Source organism: Delphinus delphis, chromosome 12, assembly GCF_949987515.2.
Source record: "Delphinus delphis chromosome 12, mDelDel1.2, whole genome shotgun sequence".
NCBI classification, from domain to species: Eukaryota; Metazoa; Chordata; class Mammalia; order Artiodactyla; family Delphinidae; genus Delphinus; species Delphinus delphis.
Genome location: NC_082694.2, coordinates 79,198,791 through 79,221,696, shown reverse-complemented (window position 1 = coordinate 79,221,696; position 22,906 = coordinate 79,198,791). Strand labels below are relative to the sequence as shown.

Genomic DNA, 22,906 nt, shown 5'->3' with positions numbered 1-22,906 from the left:
CAACCGAGCCTTTAGACACTTGCAGATGCGCCAAAAATCGGGGGGGGGAAAACAGAGACCCAGCAGCAGGGAGGGGAGAACAGGACAAACCAGAGGCACCCAGCCTTGCTGCTTGTCTACCTCTACCTGCGCGGCCCGCTGGGCTCTGCCTGCAGGCACAGGTGCGTGGGCTGCATGCAGCAAAATGAACGTCACATCCTGGGACAGGCGTGTGCCTTTCTCAGCCAGAAATTCATCGCCATTAAAGCCAAATAAGGCTCCCGCCAATGTCGGCTGTGCTTGGCTGGTACTGCCACAGGGAGGCGATTCATCCAGGAGCTGAAGATGCTCACCTCGGCAGGGCTGACAGGCAAGCATTTGAGAGACATGTCATTGGCCACCCTCCATCCTGAAGAGACACCTGCCAGCTCTGCAGATGGGCGCCCTTCCTGTCAGTCATCCTTCCCAGCCTTGCTAAAAACTCTAAATGCACCCCATTCTCTGGGGGAGCTCGTCCCAGGTTGCCAGCTGGAAAAACTTCCTGTCATTTTCCTCTCCAACTTCATCCGTCTGAAGAGGGATGGGGGAGCGTGGGCTAAAATAAACACCCACTCCCCAGATACCTGGAGAGCATCCTGGTTTTACTTTTTGACCCTACATCTGGCACACAGATGAGAATAAAGAAAAGGTTGAAACTTGAGAAGAATCATTCCTCCCTTTTTCTAACAGGTTTCATGTCTAGAGGTTCAGAGGAGGACACCCAAACATTCGTCCTGCCCGGCCATCCAAACATTCATCCTGCCCGGCCATCCCACCAAAAACAAACAGTCGTTGAGCACGAGTTCCAGGGAAGAGACAAACCGATGAAATGTGTGCGGGATGACTTTCTGCTCTGCACCCCAGACAGAAGCTTCCAGGAGCCCGCTGTTGTGATCCACCCCTTTGTGCCTCCCACGAGGTTGGACCACGTGCTCAGCAACCTTCTAGAATTCCTGACTTCATTTAAGGCTCCAAGGACCCTGCTAAGTCAATTACCACCTCATTTTACAAACGGGAGATCTGAGGCCTGGGGAGCCCGGGGTCACGCAGCAAATGAGTGTCTGTGAGGCTGTGGGCTGGACTCTGTCTGACTCTCAACCACTGACTGCTTCAGATCACAGGGCAAAGAAAACATGACACTGATTAACGGAGTGAAAGTCCCAAACAACTTCAGAACAAGGGCCAGACTGGGCACTCAGGTCATTGCATGGTTGCTCCCCAGCCTGGGCAGGGGCGGCAGGGGCCACATGGGCCACAGCTGCCCCTTCTGCAGCCCTCAGAGGTGTGGCCGTGGTGGTGACCTGCCTCCAGCCACCCTTGGTCAGACTGTCGTCCCCACCGTGGCCTGGTCCCAGGGCCCTCACCGTCACTCTCCTACACACGTGCACACGCCGTGTCACAAGACGACATGCCTTCCACGAATTGTGCAGCGTGGCCACAGCCCAGGAAGTGCCTCTGCCCCAGGCCCTCCCCACCCGGGTGCTGGCCCCCTTGGCAAACTGTCCTGGGCCGTGAACACCAAGGCTATTTCCAGAACTCTCCCCACTGCCACAGACACAGTGTCAAACATGTCACTCCCCTAACCCCCTGCAACCTGCCAACTTAAGTAATGAAAACATGACATTTCTTCACCAAAGGAGTCTCTTGCACGTTTGACTCTTTTTGCTACTACCGACCCCAATATGATTCCATTCATAAAAGCCAGACTGAGCACCGCGCTGGGCGAGGCCCTGAGAGCAGCACACAAGCCGGGCCCTCAGGAGCCCGTCCAGGCAGAGGCGTGGCCCTGCAGCCACAGCGCACGCGCTGGCCTCGCCTGTGCATCAGCGTTCATAAAGGCAGCGGAACAGAGAAAGTGCAGACTTTGCAGTCAGCCAGCTCTGGGTTCAAGTCCCGTTCTGCCAGGAACCAGTCCCAACTGTGACAACACAGGAGGTCGTGTCGTTTTGTGAGAGTTGTTTTCAGTGCGTCGCAGTGTTGCAGCGACGCGGGCAGACTTTCTCACAGTTAAAGAGGAGGTCACAGCAATGCATGCAGGCCGGCAGACGAAAGCCGACAACTTGCAGAAGTGCCTTTCTTTACTGCAGAGTGGTTGGCTTAGAAGCTACCAGAACAGCTCAGCTTTCCAAGAGGTTAAGCTATCTGGTGAAGCTGTGAGCAGAGGCCAATCCCTCTATTAAAACAGTGGATTAACGAAGAAGGCTACACCTGGAGTAGATGTTGAATTTGGATAAAAACGGGTCTCCAGAACCGAGTCTCGATGGAGGACGCACATGCCCCAAGTTTGAGGCAGCAGAGAACAGGCTGCTTCTGTTGCTGGGTGCAAATACCAGGGAAGTTCTAGCTGTGTGACCTGAGGCACGTTACTTAAATGCCCTGTGCCTCAACCTCTCCATCAGCGCAATGGAATAATAATGGCACCTGTGTCATAGAATTGTGGTGAGAGTTAACTGGGTATTTAAAACCCTGCCTAAAACATAGGAAGCACTTAAAGTGCTAAATATAACATCTATTCAAGTATAATAACAGAGGTCATGTTAATTTCAGAATAAAATGTGATGCACGTCTTCTGTAAGACCGGGGAGACCTTTGTGATGACGTCCGGCAGAAGGCAGAATCCTGCTACGGGTCATTTAAAAAGATAACTAAATAAAAGCTCAGCATCGCAGTCAGCAATGGAAGGTGGATACGGTCTGGGAGCTGCTCCCTACAAGGGCCTGAGAGGCGGCGGTGGGGCTAAAAGGGCAGGTGAGTGACGACCCCGCCCTCTCGGTGAGCACACGCCCACCAAGCCAACCAGAGCCTGGGGTACAGCGAGAGCCCAGGCAGTGGGGATACCGGGGCGCGCTTCCCAGAGCACAGAGCCATGCGGCAGAGCAGATGGACAGGGCTGCCCCCTCCCTGCGGGCCGGGCCCAGCAGGCGGCCCCACGTGGTGTCGGAAGCCCTGAGACGAGAGGGCGGAGAGGGTAAGGGTGCCCCTACACAGCGCTCAGGGGGACAGCAGGGCCGTGAGGCCGCAGTGGAGGGAACGCGGCTCAGCGTCCCCTCCCCTGAGGAGCCGCTTCCCCCGATGTGAAGTTCAGCTGGCTGCCTGCCCCTGCGCCTCTTTTAGGCCAGGGAGGGTCTGTCTGTCCCTCCAGCGCCCGACCTGCCGAGGCTCTCAGGACCATCCCTCGTTCTACGCATTAGGAACCAAGAAGGTTCCCAGGGAAATGTGTCCAAGCATCTAAAGAGCAGTCCTCGGAGCACAAGGAAACCAGCTGCCCTGTGTCAGCCTGGAGGGCACAGCTGGCAGGCGAGGAGAAGTCCCAGGGAGACAGGTGTGCACTCCAGGAAAGGGAGGCGTTGCTCGGAATGAAGGCTTTGCAGCCCAGCCGCTGCACGGGTGCTCCCCTGGGGCTGACCACGCTGTTTTTCAAGAAATCTGCTTGGAGAGAGAATGCTGGATGACGAAGTCCCCTTCCAACCCTAGCCTGTGACTGATCAAATCCTCAGACAGGACGTATTGAAGATATTTGCCCCCTTACCGCTCAGCAGAGGCAGCTCTGAGCCCACCTGCGCTCACCGCTCCTGTTCCCACAGCCCCCAAACGTGCCAAGGTTGCTGGGGACCTTGAGAGATATAATTATCGCATCACTTCATGAGTGAATTAGGAGCGACCAATTCATTGCCCGGCTCTCCTGTTGAGTTTAAACATAAGACAGCGGGCTCAGATCAGGAGAAAACTGGCAGGTTTTACCTGGGGCCGCAGCTAGTCTAAATATCGATTTTGAAAAAGAATGAAAAAAGGCAGAGATAAAGGTATGTGTTTCCAGACTAGAAATATTCAGTCTAAGAAATGAGCTCCTCCTGGCACCCAGCTCTGCGCCCAGGGCAGGAGGGATGCTGAGAACCCTCCGACTGCTCTCTGAAGCCCTGGGATCCAGCTGTGGGTGGAGACTGACACATGGGACAGCCAGAAAGCAGCTGACCACTGACCTGAGCACAGCCAGAGACCTCGAGGCACAGCAGCCATTCCCACGCGATGCCGTGTGCTGGAGGCCCAGGTCCTGCTGCTGCGGAGCCCCAGTTAGTGGGGGACAGACAGTTGATAACCAGGGTCCCTGCAACAAAAACCGGTTGGACAAAGGTGAGGAACAGGGCCCTAAACCCACTCGGCAGGGGTGGGTGTCCATAAAAGCTCCCAGGAGGTTGTAAAGCATGACCTCAGTTCTGGAGAACAAGACAAAGAGGCGAGGGGAGGTCACTGCAGGCCGAGGACAGCGCCCAAAAGGCACAGGACTGAGGGCGGCTCCAGCGATCGCGGGGGGCTTACTGGACGAGGGGACCCGACCTGAGCCTTGAAAGCTAGACAGGATTATCCCAGGCCCCCGAGCCTCGCATCATAAATGGAAGGAATTCCTCTCCAGCAAGTTGCCTACTTGAAAGCTAAGCCCAGCCCCTGCAGTTCCACACAGGGCAGTGGTTGGGGGTCTCAGCTCAGGCCTGACTCCAGCATTGACTAGATCAAAAGAAGTATGAAATCCTGGCTTCATCATAAGTGATGACAAATATAAAGAAAAGATGGAATTTTACAAAATAGAACCTGTAGCCTAGACATTTGAGATGTATCTCTTTATCTAAATTCACAGCTTAGAGATTTATTTCTTTACCTAAATTCACAGCAACCAGATACAATGACTAAGGGAGATTCCATTGTTTTTTCTCTCATTTTAAGAAAGAGAAAACCGTCTTAGACCCAAATCTTTGCCGCCCATCAATCCAGTTTTTTGAACATGGGTGATGTACCTGGCATTAAGGTTTGTAGCTGGGTGGCCATTAGCCTGGATGGATCCTGGTCAGCAAGTTACAGTTTGCCCCAAACATCACCTGCTCCAGGAAGCCCTCCTGACTTACCAAGCCTCAGGTCCTTTAGGGCTAACCATAAGGTCAGAGTCACAAACTTTAACCCTAAGTTTGCAAGCCTATTCATTCAGGCATCGCTGGAGGGGGTGCCTGGGGCACAGATTTTCTTAGAGCAAAGCCCACCAAGTTCAATGCTCATGGCCCAGCGTGGGGCTCACTGTCAACTGTCTATAAAATGAAGGTGCGGCTTTCTTCGCCCAGGGGTGGGTAGCTGAGCGGGGAAGTGGGAGCTCAGAGGGCATGCACATGGTACGGGGCAAAAACAATGGAACCCAAGTCAGAGAGGTCTGGGTTCAAGGTCTAACTTTTCCAGTTTACAACTTCTCCAAGGAGAACCGTCTCTACAGCAGCAAAGGTAGGCACACAGAAGGCGGGGTCGAGATCCACGGCAAGACGGGAGAGGATACATGAGAGCCAGATGGTGCAAGGGCGGTTTCTAGGCTCACGCAGGTTACACTCCAAGAGGCTGAAGGGAATTGCCAGTGCTTTCAGAGTCACCTGAGGTAAGAAGAAAATGGAGAACAACTTCCAAAAGTGCGGGCAGGCCCGTTAGCTCGACACCAATTGCCAGCAGAACTCTATCAATGGGGATCAGGCAGATGGCGTGTGGGTTTGATCAGTGATGCCGATGTTGCCCAGCTCACCTTAGAAAGGTGTTATGGACAGAGTTTAGCTTGTCTGAGCCAAACCCTTGATAAAATCCTTTCTTTTTTCTAGCAAGACGAGGAAGGATGAGCCGCATGCTGTAGTCTGAGGTGCCGTTCATGGTGGGGCTGTAAGCCTGTCTGCGGGAGAGCAGACAAGCCCTGCGTTGCTCCTGCGGGTCCCATGAGTGGGTTTTGCATGGAGGCAGACTTGCCTCCACTTTCAATCAGGGCTGTTTAACAGCGCAATGAGATTCTCTGAGAGTGAGCTCCCCATCACTAGAGGTATTCAAGTAACATTCACAATAACACGGGCCAGCATTGCTCTAGAGGTATAGTGTTGGGATCTAAAGTGAGAAGACCCAAACGCAAGGGTTTATTGGCCAATTACCACCTGTGTAACCTTGGGAAATGCATTTTACCTCTCTAACTCTTGCCCGCCCTCTACATAAAGTGAGGATCATTCTTTATAGAGAGGTTACGAGTTACAGAGAGGTTGTAGGTCATAAATTAAACAAGAAGATGTCCATAAAAGCATTTTATAAACTAAAAAATGCTCTGCTAATGTGTGTGAGCATTTTAGGAGTCTGGAGATAAAGGGCTCTGGAGGCCGGTAGCATTTCGTGCAGACGGCAGGGTTTGTTGCTGGTGCTCTGAAGCCTGGATAGAAATAAAGTGCCGTGAGCGCATCACGCCAGCTCTGGCACGCGGTGCACAGGTTACTACTCAGACTCCTCGTTCATTCGCAATGATTTTAAAGCATCCAGGCTGGGCTGGTCTATCAGCTTGCAAGTTGGCATATTTTTATTTTGGTTTCCTCCAAGTTTGAAACATGATGGATTGGGCCCTCTCTAGGTCCACAGACTGTTGACGAAATTCCCCGCCTAATTAAAGAAGTTGACAGATGGAAATGAGTTCCATGACATTATAGCCCCAGCTCACTGCTGGGCTTGGAGCAAGGTCGCCAGGCTGTTCACAGGGCTTCCGTGGGGAGAAAGACATTGCAGCTAGACAGGGCTGCTTTCCTCCTTTTCCCCTCCGAGGGGCTTCAGAGACACAGTGGTTTGGGGGCTGCTTCTCAGCTGGGACTTGGGGCAGCTCGCCGCAGAGCTCTGCAGACAGCTCCTGCTGGAAAGCTTGTGTCTGGGGTCTGGGGAGCATGACTGCGTTCCATTCCCACTTGCTGTGTGTCTTCCACTTCCTCGTATGATTCCATCAAGGAGGATTTGTTTGAGCAGCTACTCTACTCAGCAAACTTCGGTCTCTCCTGTGAATGAGACCTGGGCCCAGCCCTGTCCCAACACAGGATCCTCTTGACCTAAAAGCCCCCAGAGCCGAGTCACCGAGCTGACCCTGCATTTATTTACTGCTGGTTCCCTCGGGTTCTAGCACTTCAGCCATGGAGCCCAGGAGGGTAGCAGACCTGGTGAATGTTCCAGTGACCCAGTCTAACCAGTGATGGAGCCGGGAAAACATGTGAGCAGAGGCTGCTCCGTTAACTCTAAGGGACTCCCACACTAAGAAGATGGTTGAATTGGGTGATTCCTCAGACCCTTTCCAGTGCCTTAAATGATTACAAATTTGCAACTGCAGAGTAGTTAAATTTCCAAAATATTAGAACACCATAGAGCAAAATAGTTAGCTTTTGGGGTCTGTCACTTAACGACCTGAACGTATTTGGGGAAGCACTCAGTCTCGCTGATACTCCATTTTCCATCTATAAATAAGAATGAAAAGCTCCACCTCCCAGAGGCATTTAAGTTCTTACGTCAAGTGCCTAAAAGCTTGACTGGTACAGAGTAGGGGCTCAATAAATGTTTGTTAGTCCCTTTCCCCTCTGTCTCCGACAAAAACTTCTCTATTCCTTCAAGGCAGTAAGGACTCACCTGCCAGGAGGCCTGACAGGTCATGTACTGGGAAAGAGGGCGTGCTTCCAGGACTTCAGTGAGAGAGAGGCTGGTCCCCATCTAATCCACTTAGGTGGGAGGTTCTAATCAAGACCAGCACCCTGGCGACTGAGGACGCCTCCCTCCCTCCCCACACTCTGTCCCATTTCCCCAGGGACCCTGTGCCATACCCCACGGCTTCCAGGGGAGGTGGGAGCAGATGACATGCCAGGGTTCTGGAAAGCAGAGTTACCCGCCTCAAGCCGGGCCGTGCTCCGGACGCTGGGCTTCATGGCACGGTATTCGCAAGGCTCTGCATTTCTAGACGTAGTGAATCTTCCTTCTTCCTGCAGAAGTAATTGCCATGCATGCATAAAACTGTTGAAAAAGTTTCCGCCCGTTTCTCTGTTCCCTTTCCACCGTGTAAACATTCCTACAGATCCCGGCTTGGTGGCCCGATGGTCTAGGAGGAGAAATCAACAACAACTCCTCACCGGGCGTTTCTTGGCGCCACGGCGCGCAGGAGGTTTATGCTTCACAATGGAAAGGTAAGTGTCTCGAACAAGGCAGAACCCAGGGTAATAAGAGCTCCTTTTATTTCATAGTTGCTTTCACAGTGGTGCGTGTTATTCTGAATCTCACTAGATGCTTAACAAGCATAAAGAGCAACTGTTTCTGGCCCCAAATCTGTTGCCTTCTGAGTTCTTTTTGTTTCCCTGAGCTGAGCCAGCTGAGGTAAGAGAAGGCTGTTCTCTGTGGGAGGGCAGAGATGCTGAGAAAAATGGCACTGTTTGTGCTGTAACCAGAACAACACTGTGCGCGGGCCTGCACCCCGCTTCCCAGACCTCTTCCTACAGTAGGTGGGGGGACGAGGTCTCTCCGACCGGGCAGGGGGATTGGTCACCGGGCACAGGTGTGTGAAGCTAACCTGGGCTGTGGAATTGAGTTCAAGTCCACTCTTCGCACAGTATCAGCGCTGTGCACAGACTCCACAGAACATAATTTATAATGAGCTTTGTGTCTTGAATCCAGTCATTATGTCACCCTCAAAAAGATTCTTATTCAGTGTCTCTTAACCTTTCTGTATTTTTGAGAATCCAGAGAAAGCCATGGGCATCCTCACCCTCACCCTCACACACACACACACACACACACTCATACACACTGCACAATTTTGCATGCAACTTCAGGGATTTCATGGACCCCCCCGAAGCCCAGCCATGTAAGCCCAGGGATGAGCGGATCTCCAAGTTAAGACCTTTGTTCTAATTGTGCCCATCCCAGGAAACCACTTCCTAAGGCACCTCTCCTCCTTGAGTGTAAGCTGTCTGAGGCCAAAGTCACACCATGTTCAGCTCCGTATTTCCCACAGCCGTTAACCCAGGACCAGGTGATAATGAGAGAGCAATTCCAAGTCCAAATCAGCCCCAAGACCCAACAGGTGACTTTGCTTAATCTATTAACTGAAAAAAGATTCTACCCACTACGTAGAGTATAGAATTATAATACACCTTAGGCGGAAGCCTCATCCTTGACCTTCTAAACCAGACAAACAACCCCACACAGCTCCGGGGGCCCCCCAGCTCCGAGCGCCTGTTCAGAGCATCTTCATAGCACAACCCCGTCACCTACCTCTGCTTCCTGGACCACTTCATCACCACCCAGAATTCCTCTCCCACGGGTCTGACGATACTAGCTAAGCACCATGAAACACAGCTGTCCTTTCTTCCCATCAGAAGCAAAATATCTAAATATTGCATAGAAAGCTGCATTGAAAGCCCATTTTTGCTCCTTAAGACCTGGTCTGCAGGCGTCACTTGAGGATTGGGGGAGGGGGAGGACAGGAACACAATGGAAAGAGGGATGGCTCTGGATGGAAAATACCCAGGTCCCATTCCCACCTCTGCTGCTCACATGCAGGGCGACCTTGGGTATGTCACTTAAACGTGTCTTCACCTGTTTCCTCACCTGTAAAATGAGGATAACAGTATTTACCTTGCACTGTTGTTTTGAGAATCCAAGGCTGGGTATGTGCCGCGTAAGCTCTGAGGAAGAATAGGAACAATCCCACCCCTGGGGCACAGTCCCCCCGACTCCGCACACCCGGGCGGCGGGAACAGTACCCGCGGGAAGCCGGGAGCCTGTCAGGACCTTGCTGCAGCCGCCCTGCAAGGTCATCCCGTGAGCTGAGGGCCTGAGCAATGGCACTGATCCTGGTAACCTCCATCCCTTGGGAGAGGCCAGCATCAGGCCGCCTCTGGGACCAGGAGTCCTGAACTTCTGCAGCAATTACCCTTTTCTAGCAAACTCTCTGGGCCCCAGAACTCGAGGTTAAGACACTGCCAGGAGCTAATAAGCCCGGCGCCCAGAAGAGCAGGGCTGCGGGATCCCGTCACCATGGCAACTCCTGCAGGTGCTCCTGAAATGAATGACAAGGCCAAGGGAGTGGGGTTGCTTCTCTCTCCCTTTCAGCAAGCCTAAAAGTGAGAGAGGTCACGAGGTGAGAGACGCCACCTAATGCCAGCAACAGACACACACGAAGGCTCCTGCCTGGGGTGACCCACCTAGTAGCTGCTTCCGGATCTCTCCTTCCCCCTGCACCAGGCTGCCCCTTAGTGAACATCCCAACTGGAGGAAATTGTGTCTCTGCTGCACAGACCTCCCAGCCCCCCTCTCGAGGCGCCCAGATACCTGTGTCCTGTCGCCTCTAGAGACCTAAACGAGGGCGGCTGCCAAGCCCCAGGTCCCCAGGGCCTCTCCTGCTTCTGCTGGTAACAGAGCCTGCTCTCTGCAGCTCTGACCCACCCGGAGCCTGTCTCCGGGATCTACCTGTCGGTGGGAGGGGCAGGGAAGGCTCCCTTTCCTCTTGGGTGGCCCAGACATTAAGCCCACGAACGCTGCCACGTGGAGAAGGCCCATCTGTGGGACCTGGTAGGCAGAGGGCTCAGCGACTGTTGGTAAGAAATGAGAGAGGGACTCGTGTAGGCATCTGAGTCCCTAGATCCGGGGTTCCCGGAGGCCCTCTGACCCTGCCCTTTCTGAGTTTGGTTATGAGAGTGAGCACTTCCCCCTCCCCCTCTGAGCGGTCCTCTGCCAATAGCACCCACATGTCCCCGACCTCCCATGCTGTCTAAGGCTGTGGAGACCCTAGTTCGGTGCGGCAGCAATCACTGCGCCCTTCTCTCAGGGTATCTTCCATCACTGCTCCTGGGACCTGAACGCCTCCACCCCTTGGAAGGGGCTCAGAAGAGGCATCAGAAACAGGAGGGAGGAAATGGGGCATGGGGGTGGGGTGGGGATATCTGCCCACATCCCTGAGACACCTAGCAGGCCACATTCACCTAAGGGAACACCAGTGACATCCCGGCCCCCAGGGAACTAGGAGTCAGATTTAGGTGGGAGAGCTCTACCACTCCCAAGCTGGGTGACTTAACTTCTCTGTGCCTCAGTTTCCTCCGTTGCAAGTTGGGGGCTGATATGATCCACCTCAGACCTGTCAGCATGAAAGGAGATGATGCGTTGTCCCAGGTAAGATGGTTTCGGCAGGAGGAGCAAAGGTGCCTAAGCCCCACCCCACCCCCGGGATTTACTCTAACAAACCAGGAATTACCAAGCAGGGGATCCTCCCCCAGGACTCAAACCAGGGAAGGGCACGGTCCCCCTGTCTGCTAAGGATGCTTAAACTGGGGCAGCTGCCGCTCCATAGGTTGGACTCCCAGACTCCACTCGTGGTGGGAACTTCTGGGGTAGAGCCATGCGAGTGCACCAGCTAGACCTCTCTCTTGGGTTTAATCTTGGCTTCACTGGGGCATCTGCCATTCAGAGCCCAGAATGCTTTCCCGTGTAGAGCTTGTCATGAACAGGCCTATGCTTTGGAATAAATGAAGATGGTGGACAAGATACTATGAGGCTGACCATTCTTCAAAAAAACAAAAACACACTTGCCCATCGTATGTCTATACATACGATGGAATATTATTCCGCCTTTAAAAAGGAGGGAAATTCTGAAATATGTTACAACCTGGATGAACCTTGAGGGTATCGTGCTGAGCAAAATAAGCCAGATAGTGTGTGATTCCACTCGTGAGGTTCCTAGAAGTCAAAGCTATAGCGACAGAAAGCAGAATGCTGGTTGCCAGGGGCTGGAGAGAGGGGACACGGGGAGTTGTTTAATGGGTGTAGAATTTCAGTTCTGCGAGATAGAAAAGGTCTGGAGATTAGTTGCACAACAATGTGAATATACTTAACACTACTGAACTGTACTCGTAGAAACTGTTAAGATGGTAAATTTTATGGTATGTTTTTTACCACAACACACACACACACACACACACACAACACACACACACACAACACACACACACACACACACACACTGCTTGGGACACGGAATTGAGCCTCAGAGACCACAACGTTCAGATCTCAGGTCTCCCACCTCCTGACTTTGTGATTTGCAGATACTGTCTAACCTGTGAGCCTCACTGTGCTCTATAAAATGCATTAAAAATAATCCTATCCAGCAATGAGGTTATTGTGAAGATATACCTATAAAGGATGTTGCACGTTACATAAAAACTTGCCACTAATCCAAACATGACATAAAGGCTTTGATTATATCGCTAAGGAGCTTCTCTTGTAGACCACGGAAAGCCACTGGAGGGCTTTCAGCTGGGGGAGGACAAGATCAGATAAGTTTAGGAAGATGGTTCTGGTGCTTGCAGGGAGGGGCCCTGGAGTAGAGAGACTGCAGGTGAGGAGACCAGGCAGAAGAGGGTGGGAACCAGGTGAAGATGGGGGTCTCTGTGTCTGCTGTAGTAGAGAGGCAGCTTCAACAACGTTCAGGGACCTGGCCCAACACGTTGTGGCTGAAGGTGATGAGAGAAAGGATGGGCTCAGTGATGTTCAAGTGAGCATCATTGCAGGTGTCCCCCACACACCGGAAACACCCGGGCAGCCCGTGGACCGCAGCAGCTGCCTATGGCTGGGAGGAGGTATCGCAGCTCACGAAAGATGGAACTTTTAAACAGCTAACACTGCCACCTCGGGGACAAGCTGCTCTGTGAGACAACCTTCAAGCAGAGGCTGGAGGACCTGCCGGACGCACTGGAGCAGGGAGTCCCAACAGGGCGGGTGGGAAGCAGGACCAGGCGACCTACCTCCAAGGGTCCCTCCAGTCCACGTCTCTGATTTCCTGCTCCCTCACAAAGGGGCCAGTCTCTTCCCACCTACTATCCAGAAAGAGTTTGAAAGATAAAGGGTGGCACACGGATGGAGCTCTGACCGAAGTTAAATGTGGGAAAGCTGGGCTTTCTCCCAACTGTGTGGGGTTACCTGGAATTAGAAGGTCTTTTTTTTCTTTTCTAAGTGGGAACATCCCTTCTCTAGGGCAGGATGAGAAAAACTTTTGCTTTAATAGGAAGTTAACATGAAAGGGTTCAGAGAATTTCTCTTTTGCCTAACAGAGCCTGGATACATTTTGGATCATCTCTTTACACGAGGAGACAATTGGTTCCTGACCCTCTGGCCGTGGTCGACCCCTTTTATCAAAGTGCATGGCTGTTGAGACTACCGGGCACAGAAAGCCAGAATTCTCAAGAAGTACGATGTCATGCAAAAGTTGAGCTTTAGAATCAGGTTGACGTGAGTTCAAATCCCGACCCTCCCTCGTAGGGAGACCTTAGGCAAGTCAGTTCACCCCTCCGAGTTGGTCTTCTCGTATATAAATGGAGAATAATATCACTTTCCTCACTGGAGTGGTTTGTGGATAACTGTTAATGTATCTAAGAGAAATTGCACACATGTAAGTGCTCAATACATAGTACCTTCTATTATTTTTATTGCTAGTACTAGTGAAGAGCAAAACGTCTTCTTTCATTTAAAACAAAGGAGTTAGAAATGGGCTACAAACCAGGGGATGGGGGGATAAATTGTGACACTGGGATTGACATATACACACTACTGTATATAAAATAGATAACTAATAAGAGCCTGCTGTGTAGCACAGGGAACTCTACTCAATACTCTGTAATGGCCTGTGTGGGAAAAGAATCTAAAAAAAAAAAAGAGTGCCTATATGTATAACTGATTCACTTTGCTGTACACCTGAAACTAACACAACGTTGTAAATCTACTACACTCCAATAAAACTGTTCTCAAAAAATGGGTTACAAGCAAATCGACCAAATGACAGGAGGAGGCCTTCTCCCATCTCCTGGGAAGAAGTAAGTTGTAAATAGGACTAACTTGGACACAGGGAGATGAAGGATGGAGGCACGGCGTGGAGAACACTGAGATGTGGCTGGTGGTGTTGACATGAACTTCAAGCATCCAGATAAGAAAGTCAGTCTCTTTCCTGAGAGAGAAACGGGCAGGGTTTGGGTAGCACTTCTTTCCCAGGAACAGGGTGGCTTTGGCTGCTGAGCCTGGGCCATTCAGCCACTGGCCTGCAGCTCTGCCACAGGAGGGGCAACGTGAAGGGGCAGGAACCGGGGCCGCCATCCTCAGGCAGTCGAACGCCCATTTAAATCCTCAGCCCAACTCAGGTGCAGTGGGGAGCCCTTGACTATTCAAGTGCCGAAGAGAGCACCAGAGGGGGATTAGGGATCGCACCTGCGGCCCTCAGAGGCTGCTCCCTGGCCGCACCTGTGCAGACGCACCCGTCTAGAGATGGACCTTCACAGCTTTCACAGGCTCCAGCCAGGCGCCTCATCCTGACGCCCCTCCCCAGCCCCCAGGCCCCGGAGGAAGAGCTCCCCAATGAACCTGAGCCTCACAGCAGTGGAGAGGTGTAGACAGGAAACAGATACAGAGAAAGCCGAGGAGTGACGCTGCCAGGGTCATAAATTAGCCAAGGAAGGCTCTCAAACCCAGATCCCTGACCCCATCTAGAGCGTTCTCATAAACCTCGCTGCCTCGGCAACGAGCAGGCTGCTGGCCCAGACAGCAGTTCCATTAGCCGGGCTGAGGGGTCCCTGCCGGAGAGCGAAACCCACCTCCCGGGCTTGGTTAGTTGCGCATCAGGATTCCCCCACCCCCAGGCCCCCGCCAGGGCTGGTGCACCTCACACCCTTCAGCTTCTCTCACCCCCTGACCTTTGTCCAGGGCTTTGGTTTCTGAAACCCACTTCTGGAGCCCGAGGCACCCGTCCAGAACTCCGACAACCACTGGGGAGGAGACCCCACCTCCAGGAATTTACCCCCAGCATCAGAATCCGAGCTGTTCTTCATTTCACTCCTAACGGTCTGATGCGCCTCATTCCCCAGCTCTCAGCTGTGAGCGGTTGTTCTCCAAGTTTGCAGCGTGAGTCTCTGAGTCAGGACTCTGGATTCATTAGAACAATAGGAAACCAAGCCCCGCTTCTCATGTCTCCCTCTGGCGGTGAAGAGGAAATCCCAAGGATGGATCCTCAAACAGGAAGCCTCCTTTTCTTCCTCTTAAGCCCGTGAGCGCCCGGTACTCTATTTTCCTATTCTCCCGTTTTCGAAGCCATCTTCAGTTTATGAGTTTGGAGTTATTAAGAAGAGATACCGGGCTTCCCTGCCAGCGCAGTGGTTAAGAATCCGCCTGCCAGTGCAGGGGACACGGGTTCGAGCCCTGGTCCGGGAAGATCCCACATGCCGCGGAGCAACTAAGCCCGCGCATTACAGCTACTGAGCCTGCACTCCAGAGCCCGCGAGCCACAACTACTGAGCCCGCGAGCCACAACTACTGAGCCCACGAGCCACAACTACTGAAGCCCGCACGCCTAGAGCCCGTGCTCCGCAACGAGAGAAGCCACCGCAATGAGAAGCCTGTGCACCGCAACGAAGAGCAGCCCCCGCTCGACACAACTAGAGAAAGCCTGCACGCAGCAACCAAGACCCAATGCAGCCAAAAATAAACTAAAAAAAAAAAGACCCAATGCAGCCATAAATAAATAAATAAAAAGAAGAGCTACTAAATCCCCAGCCGTAGGAGATAAATGAGAGGAGAGAGCGGCTGCGTGTACAGTGAACTGAAGAAAAAGGCAGCCTCTCTCCAAAGAATAGGGCAAAACTGCGTTTGAATGCTCTCCTGCTACATTGATGGTAATGAGTTTTCTTTCCAAAAAGATAGGATCCAGTATTCAAGGTGAGGGGGAAACGGAACAGACACAGGGACCCACCTCAACTCCAGGCCTAAATTTAGCTGCGGGTTAAATAAGTGATGGGCCTTTTCACTTCTAAACTGCTCGCTTCCTTTTAAAGTTAGCTCCTGTGCAGCTGCGGGCGAGGGCTGGGGGAGAAGCAGGTCACTCCCAGCCGGAGGACGCCAGCCTCGTCCTCGACCAGCCAAGCCTTCTGGAGCGGGGCTGGACGGGAATGGAGAAAGGGGCCAGAGACATGGCCAAGAGATGAGAAGCCAAAGACATAAAGCCTGCTCCCTCAACTGGCTGTGATGTAACATCACGCGGGCCTCACTCCTAGATGTTCTAATGTAATTGGTCTGGGTTGAGCTGGGAACAGGGCATCAGTCTGGTTTAAGTTCTCCTCGGGGTGGTTCTAAGGTGCGGCCCTCATTGTTACACTGGGCCCGAAGACCTTCAACGTAGGTGTTACCACTTTACACGTCCTCGTTGTAGTTAAGCTGCGTGAGGCCATGAAAACTGTCTATAGAGAATGTTAATAAATGGTGGTCAAACCTACTGCACCTTCTGGGAAATCTGCAACACTAGGGAAGGTTTGAACAAAGGCCTAGGGGTCTTCTGGGAGAAGCAGGGGAGTCTGTACGTCTCAGGATTAGGGCTCTTGAGCAGAGAGATGAAGGGCGCCCCACCTTTCAGAAGGCTGGGACGTCAGTGGGCAGGTGAAAGACTCAAAGGGCATTTCAGAGCCCCCTGTGCCACAATATCATCGGTTCATGAATGGAAGGGAGGGATGGCCAACACAGCCTAGTGTCATTCACATGCCCTCCAGGCAACTCGCCCAGGTTCCTCAGCCGAGCACCTGAAGAGCTGTGAGGACTGGAGTTACTACAGCTCCTACAGCATCACGGCCAAGGGCTAGGCTCTGAGTCAGATGACCTACGATTGCATCGTGGTTCCATTACTTGCTGGCTTTGTGTCCTTGGACAAATTACTGACCCTCTCTGTACCTCATTTCCCCCTATAAGGTTGTAATGAGGATGAAATGAGTGAGTGCACTTAAAGCTTGGGGTATACGTTCGGGAGAGAATTTCTGCAGCCGAAGCAGGGGCCCAGCACCGTTGTCAGAGAGAGGAGGCCCTTGGTGGAGCGGGGCTCCAGCAGGGCACAGGGCACGCTGGGTGGCTGCGGTGCAATGGCATTATCTTGTTGAACTGCAAATACCTGGAAAGGCATGATTAGCCCAACTCATGCGTGAGAAAATGAGGCTGAGCCAGAGGAAATGGTTTGCCCGAAGGTCTCACGGTCTTCACACCTAGGCCATCTGACACCAAAGGCTCACTCCCTACTCTGCTCACTCTGGCGTCCACTGTCCAGGCAAGGAAGGCTACGAAATCTGAGCGTGAGTGAGTGAGGGCCCGAGCATCCCTTTCTTACGCTTTGTTTTCAAAGAGAAAGGTCTGGGGCAAATTTTTTACAATAAGAAAGACGACATATTCCTTCTTTAACATGATGGTGAGCATCTAAATACCAACAGAACATTCTAAAGCCCAACTCAGCCTTCTAGGGCATTTAGGCAATTGACGTGAATCTGAAATTATTCCCTTTATTTCTTTGCTTGTTTTCCCAATAGAAAGTGTTCAAATCTTGGAAATTTGGTTTCTGATAAGCAAGGACGTGAGTCAGATCAGAGCAACAGAGGTTATACGAGGGAATCCCTTCCTCATGAGCATTTCGGGGTGGGTGGCTTGGGTGTGGAGACCCACACTCACTGCTGGCCTGGCGCCCTCTGGGCCTCATTTATAGATTCATATAGTCGGGATGCAATGCTGATGTCTAAGGCCTCTAATTCTGCAATTAGAAGAAAAACATCTCTGGATGGATTCCACTGAAATGGACTATGTTATCTCAGAATACTGCTTACTTTGTTTACAATCAGTTGAAATGATGGGAGTCGGCTGTAAGGTTAGGGAAAACCAAAGTTGCCAGTAGGCATGCTTCCTGGCTGGATTAATGCCAGCTGTACAGCTGGCAGCACCACAGTTCTAGGAAGACCTTTGTGACCTCGAGGGTCAGTCTGGACAGATGTTATCTAATTTGGGAGAATTACACTGAGCCTTTTCCTCAGAAGCATTCCAGAAGCTTGTACAAGCCATTCCCAGATTCCAGGTGCTGCTGAAGGTTCAGGCAAGGAACTCAATCCTGGAATAGACAACTAGTCAGAAGTCAGCGGAGTGAGCTTTTATGCCAGTAAATCTTCCTCCAAAGATGACAAAACCCTTTTCCTGTCAGAAGACTCTAGCTACACCCATAGGAGCAGAAATGAAATGAAGCCAGTGATGACAGAGATGGTGAAGACGATGGTGGTGATGATGGTGATGATGGTGAGGATGATGATGGTGATGATGATGATGGTGATGACGGTGATGATGATGATGTTAATGATGATGATGATGGTGATGATGATGGTGATGATGATGGTGATGATGATGATGATGGTGTTAATGATGATGATGATGATGGTGATGATGGTGATGATGGTGATGGTGATGATGGTGATGATGGTGATGATGGTGATGGTGATGATGTTGATGATGATGATGATGATGGTGATGATGGTGATGACAATGGTGATGATGAGGGTGATGATGTTAATGATGATGATGATGATGGGATGATAGTGATGGTGATGACGATGATGATGATGATAATGGTGATGATGGTGATGACGATGGTGATGATGACAGGTGAAGTGAGGTGAAGCGAACTTACTCTTACAGAGAGGGTGGACCCAACCAGGTATGTGTGTGGCATTGGTGGGAGTGTGGGGAGGAAAGGTGGAGACTAGGCTGTCCCAATATGCCACACGTCAACAACGCTCAGTGAGCCACGTAACAGTCCAATGGCTCTGACAGAGCAATATGGAAATTGACCAGAGGCAGCCTTTCCACATTACTTAAACGAATTAAAAATTATTCATTGTAGTAAAGGATTGTCCTAGATGACATTATCTATCTAGACTAAACATTCTTATGAATACACGGCCACCTTCTCTCTCTCTCTCTCTCTCTCTCCAAATATTTCTTTGGGGTCGTGGTAAAGACCAGTGTGCATCAGACAGATCCTCCGATGGTCCTTTAGTCACGGAGTTTGCTCCCTGCCAACTGCTGCCTAGGGGTAGTTGCTGTGGGTTGAACCTGGTGTGAGGCTTTCACGAGAGCTAAGCCCAGGACTTCCAGCCGAGAACCTTCACCTTCAAGCACACACTTCTGCAGTGGAAGCAAGTGCCAGTGAGTTGTGCACTGGGGTCCTTATGGTCCTGCGCAGGGAATTCCCTTTCTGTGCTGGTTTTCCCAAGGGTGTTGCTAACCACGCCCCTGTTATGATTGGCTGTGTGTTAGTCAGTGACCCCCCCGCCCCCGACAGCCAATCCTGGCTGGCTCTGTCAGCCCACCCCCCAGTTACAGAGGTTCTACAGACACGCAAACCCGTCAGCCTTCTATGGAGATGCTGATAGCTTTGGAGGCCCCTAATCAGTAGGCAGCCATCGTGTGCTGGTATTGATCACCTACCTGTGGCCTTCAAACCACAATTCATCTACATGAGTGACGCGGGGGAAGAGGTAACATTTCCTGGGCCCCTGCTAAGTATCTGACAGAGCCTCACATGACACACAACAACCTGTGAGATAAATAACACAACCCTCATTTTCTACAGGACAGACTAAGGCTCTGAGAGGGAGTACTTTGCCCAAAGTCGCATAACTAACCTGAGACGTGACTCCAGGTCCATCCTTCCTCCGTCCAGGACGTGCTCCAGCCACTGGCCATTCCACACGCTCTCCCCTTCCACCACCACCACAGCCAACGCCCTGAACTGAAGTTTTAGACACTGTATTAATTGTATTCTATAAGAGATGGTTTAAAAAATAAATAAATAAATAAGAAGAGTCCAGTCTCTCTTAGTAGGAAAGTATGTTAACTGGTCGCTATAAGAAAGAAAACAAAGTTAAAAAAAAAAAAGTGGCAGCTTGCTCATCATTTATATACAGCTTTATTTGCAATTCGCTGAAACCACTGAGAACAACTGACAGGTACACATGTTGCCTCTGGAAACAGCTGAGCCTGGTGACGGCGGTGGCCACGGGCGGGCGTGCTCACACCCAGTGCTGCGCCGCACCCAGGGCTGTGCTGAAGGTCCTCAGGGCCCGATGGGTGCCCCGCGCGGCCAGGAGGAGTGACCCGGCTTCGGCCTCGTGGCCAGCTGCCCGCAGGTGTCTGGCGAGATCCTCTGCATCCCAGCGCCCTTGCTGGGGGCTGGCCAAGAGGTGCTCGACGATACGTGGGTAGAAGGGAGTGGAGACGCACTTCACCAAGAGCTTGGCGTCCAGGAGCAGGGAGAGAAGTTCTCGGTCGCAGTTTGAATCATTCACCTGCAAGAGGTAAGACAGGCAGGCGTGAGGGGCGGGCGTTGCTGACTCCCCACCAGCAGACACAGACACATCCCCGCTGCTGTGCTGGGCACTGCCCTTCTGCCTTTGTCATCAGAAACCCCTTTACCCTGGCTAACAGCGCCTGTTCCGAGAAGCACACACGGCACGAGCGTCTCTGGCGTCGCACACACGGGATGGCAGACCCGGTCTCCTTTTCACGTAAGACATGGCCACGTACCAAGACGCCCTGGGATCACAGTGGCAGCTCCCACATCGAGTGTCAGAACCTGTGCTAAATGCCGGACACGTGCTCCTTCACCGAGTCCTCTCGGGCTACCCTGTGAGGCCAGCACTTTAACCCCCTGACTTCACATTTTAGGAAACTGATGGCTAAGGATTTCGCTTAACATCGTGGTCGGTAAACTGTGGAGCCAGAATCTGAATTAGGTCAGTATGACTTCAAAGCTCGAGCTTGTTAACAACCACATTTACCATTTCATTTGTGCGTCACCACGGTCCATATTCTTTAACCTCAAACCTCTCCTTCATGTAGATCCCTGTGAAAAAAATTCTTTTCGGAACACGAAAACCCTTCTTCTACTCCACTGAGAAAGTACATCCTTCACCCCCACTGTTGTAAATAGGGTAGCCGACAGGAGGTGTTCAGAAGTTGTTCTTGCTTAAGCCTCTAGAGAGCTCAGCACCAAACTCACCTTTTTAAAACAAGTTTTCTGTGCTCTATCAGTGGCATATTTTCTGTACTTCCTCCCTGGTCTTATCTTCTTGGCCTAGGCATGGTTTTCCATGGCTTTGACACTTAGCTTATATTTTTTTGTTTTATTATTGTCCATATTTTCATAAGGAATCAGGTCAACACGAATCACAGACCAAAGTTCAGAGCTTCTCCTTTACGTTGGGGTGTCACAAAACAGCTTCACGACAGCTGCTTCTTCGTGTCGCTGTGCACTTTTTAATAGTTTGGGGTGTAGTAACCACAGAAATAATGTGGCATTTCAAAGCCAATTATCTCATGTTTGGACCAACTCTATTACGTAACTGTACACGGCGTTGAGTGTTCTGTGACAAGGAGGAAAGGCTGCTGGAGACAAGAAGGTCAAGGCCGTCGACTGGCTGCGAGGATTAAAACAAAGGAAGTTCTGAGAATAAAAGTTACTGCCCATAACCAGACGGTGCCTATCTTTCCTACCAACCAGTGATCCTTCAAACCCCCACAAAGATGTCAGCTCCAGTGTCGTCTTCTTGGTGACATCTCCCCTAGATCTCCTGGCCAAGCTGACCCCCCTCACCCCACACTCCAGGACGCTGTACACAGGCCTCTCCGTGCTGTATTATGGTGCTTGGTCCGGCTGCCTTTCTACCACCCTGGAGGCTTCTTGAGGGCACGGGGGGCTGCAGCCCTTTCATTTCAGCATCCAGTTTAATTCGCACTCGTTAAATGGCTGAATGAACCTACCTCACTGAAACCTGTCACATTTTTGTAAAGTGCACACGTACGCGATTGAACAAGATTCTAGACTCAGAACTGGAGTCTTGCAAACTCTGGGCGTCTTTTCTTCAGCCTCTCATTCCATCAACCGTTTCATTCCGCTCATCCACCTCTGACTCAGGAAGACACTGACGTTGAATTCAATTTCGCACTTTTTGTTTGTTTTCGTTTTTACAGGTGGTGACAAAAGCAACTGGTACAAGACCAGTTTTTCTGCCGCTGAAAGTGGCAGAAGAGCTTTCCATCCTCCCCACTGGGGCGGCTGCTTAAGAAGGTTCTGCATGTCTTCCTTCCCTCCTTTCTCTTTTGCTCCAGAGTAGGAACCAGGACCTGAACTCCATCACGGTGCCTGCCACTTCCTGGGAGGCCCTCACGTGCCACTGAGGCACCTTCTCTGTAAGCCTTAAAACATCCCTTTAAGACCGTTCTGATCTCATTTGACAGACGCATAAACCGAGGCTCAGCGAGCTCGGAGCCATGTGTCGAGCATCATAAGGCTGCTGCCGCCCAGGAGCCCTCAGCTCTGACTAGGGCGTGCGTTTACTGTTTGTTCCCCCCCGACCCAGACTACGAGCTCCTCCAGAGCACAGATGGTGTGTCCTCTGTTCACCCTGCAGCCCCAGGCCCAGAAGAGCGTGGGCCTCATGGGAGGAGCCCAGCAAGAGCTGTGGAATGAACACGTGAAGAATGAGTAACTCCAAAGCTCGCGTCCTTTCACGGTACAACGCAGCCTCGACACACGCTCGTGTGAGCGCGCGTGCACACACACACGCACGAGTGGCGGCTGAGTTACTGTGCGTGTTGTTAGTTTGGTTCACTGTTAAAAATAAAAAATCCTTCCACCTAATCCTCCAGGAGAGAACAGAGTGTGTGCCAGGATGCTACAGGCAAATGTTTGATAAAATACGTGGATAAAAGCCTCAGCATCCAAACACCGCAGTGTGGTACTTTCTTCGCTGCCCTGAATGTCTTCAAGGCTAGGACACCTTTATTATTCTTCCTGTTGACTCACGACCCCTCCCTCTGGGGACCTGAAAGGCTCCCAGAAAGGGAATGATGGATTTTTCAGGGGTTCTGTGAGTGCTGCCCCTCTGGTCCCCTCTTCTGTTTGCTTCTCTCCAGCGCAATGACATCCTGAAAGTTGGCTTCCCGTGGGATGTGCCTTTCGGATAACTGCCCGTGTCCTAAGGCAGGGTGGGTGTCCACCCTCCAAAAGCTCTCCGTCTACTATCCCGGCTGAGGAAGCCTAAGGCTGTAGTCACGGAAGTGAACTCCGACGTCTCCCCTGTGGTCCTGGCCCGCTCAGAGGTTCCCTAGAGAGTGGCGGAGGCAGAGACCGCGAACCTCCACTGAGCCTGGGCCATGGCCAGGGGAGGGCATGGGGTAATTCTGCTTTAGTTCCTCATAAGCA

The 22,906-nt window shown here is 51.8% G+C and overlaps 1 protein-coding gene across 2 annotated transcripts in view; it reads right to left on the bottom strand.

The window, feature by feature from the left end:
* Positions 1-19,593: 19,593 nt before the first annotated feature.
* Positions 19,594-22,906, bottom strand: part of NBAS (NBAS subunit of NRZ tethering complex) — a 340,240-nt gene continuing 336,927 nt past the window's right edge. For both annotated transcript variants that reach the window (XM_060027072.1, XM_060027073.1), the window contains one exon: positions 19,594-19,988. In XM_060027072.1, coding sequence (XP_059883055.1) covers positions 19,713-19,988 — 276 coding nt within the window. In that variant the 3' untranslated portion in view covers positions 19,594-19,712. The remainder of the gene's footprint in view (positions 19,989-22,906) is intronic.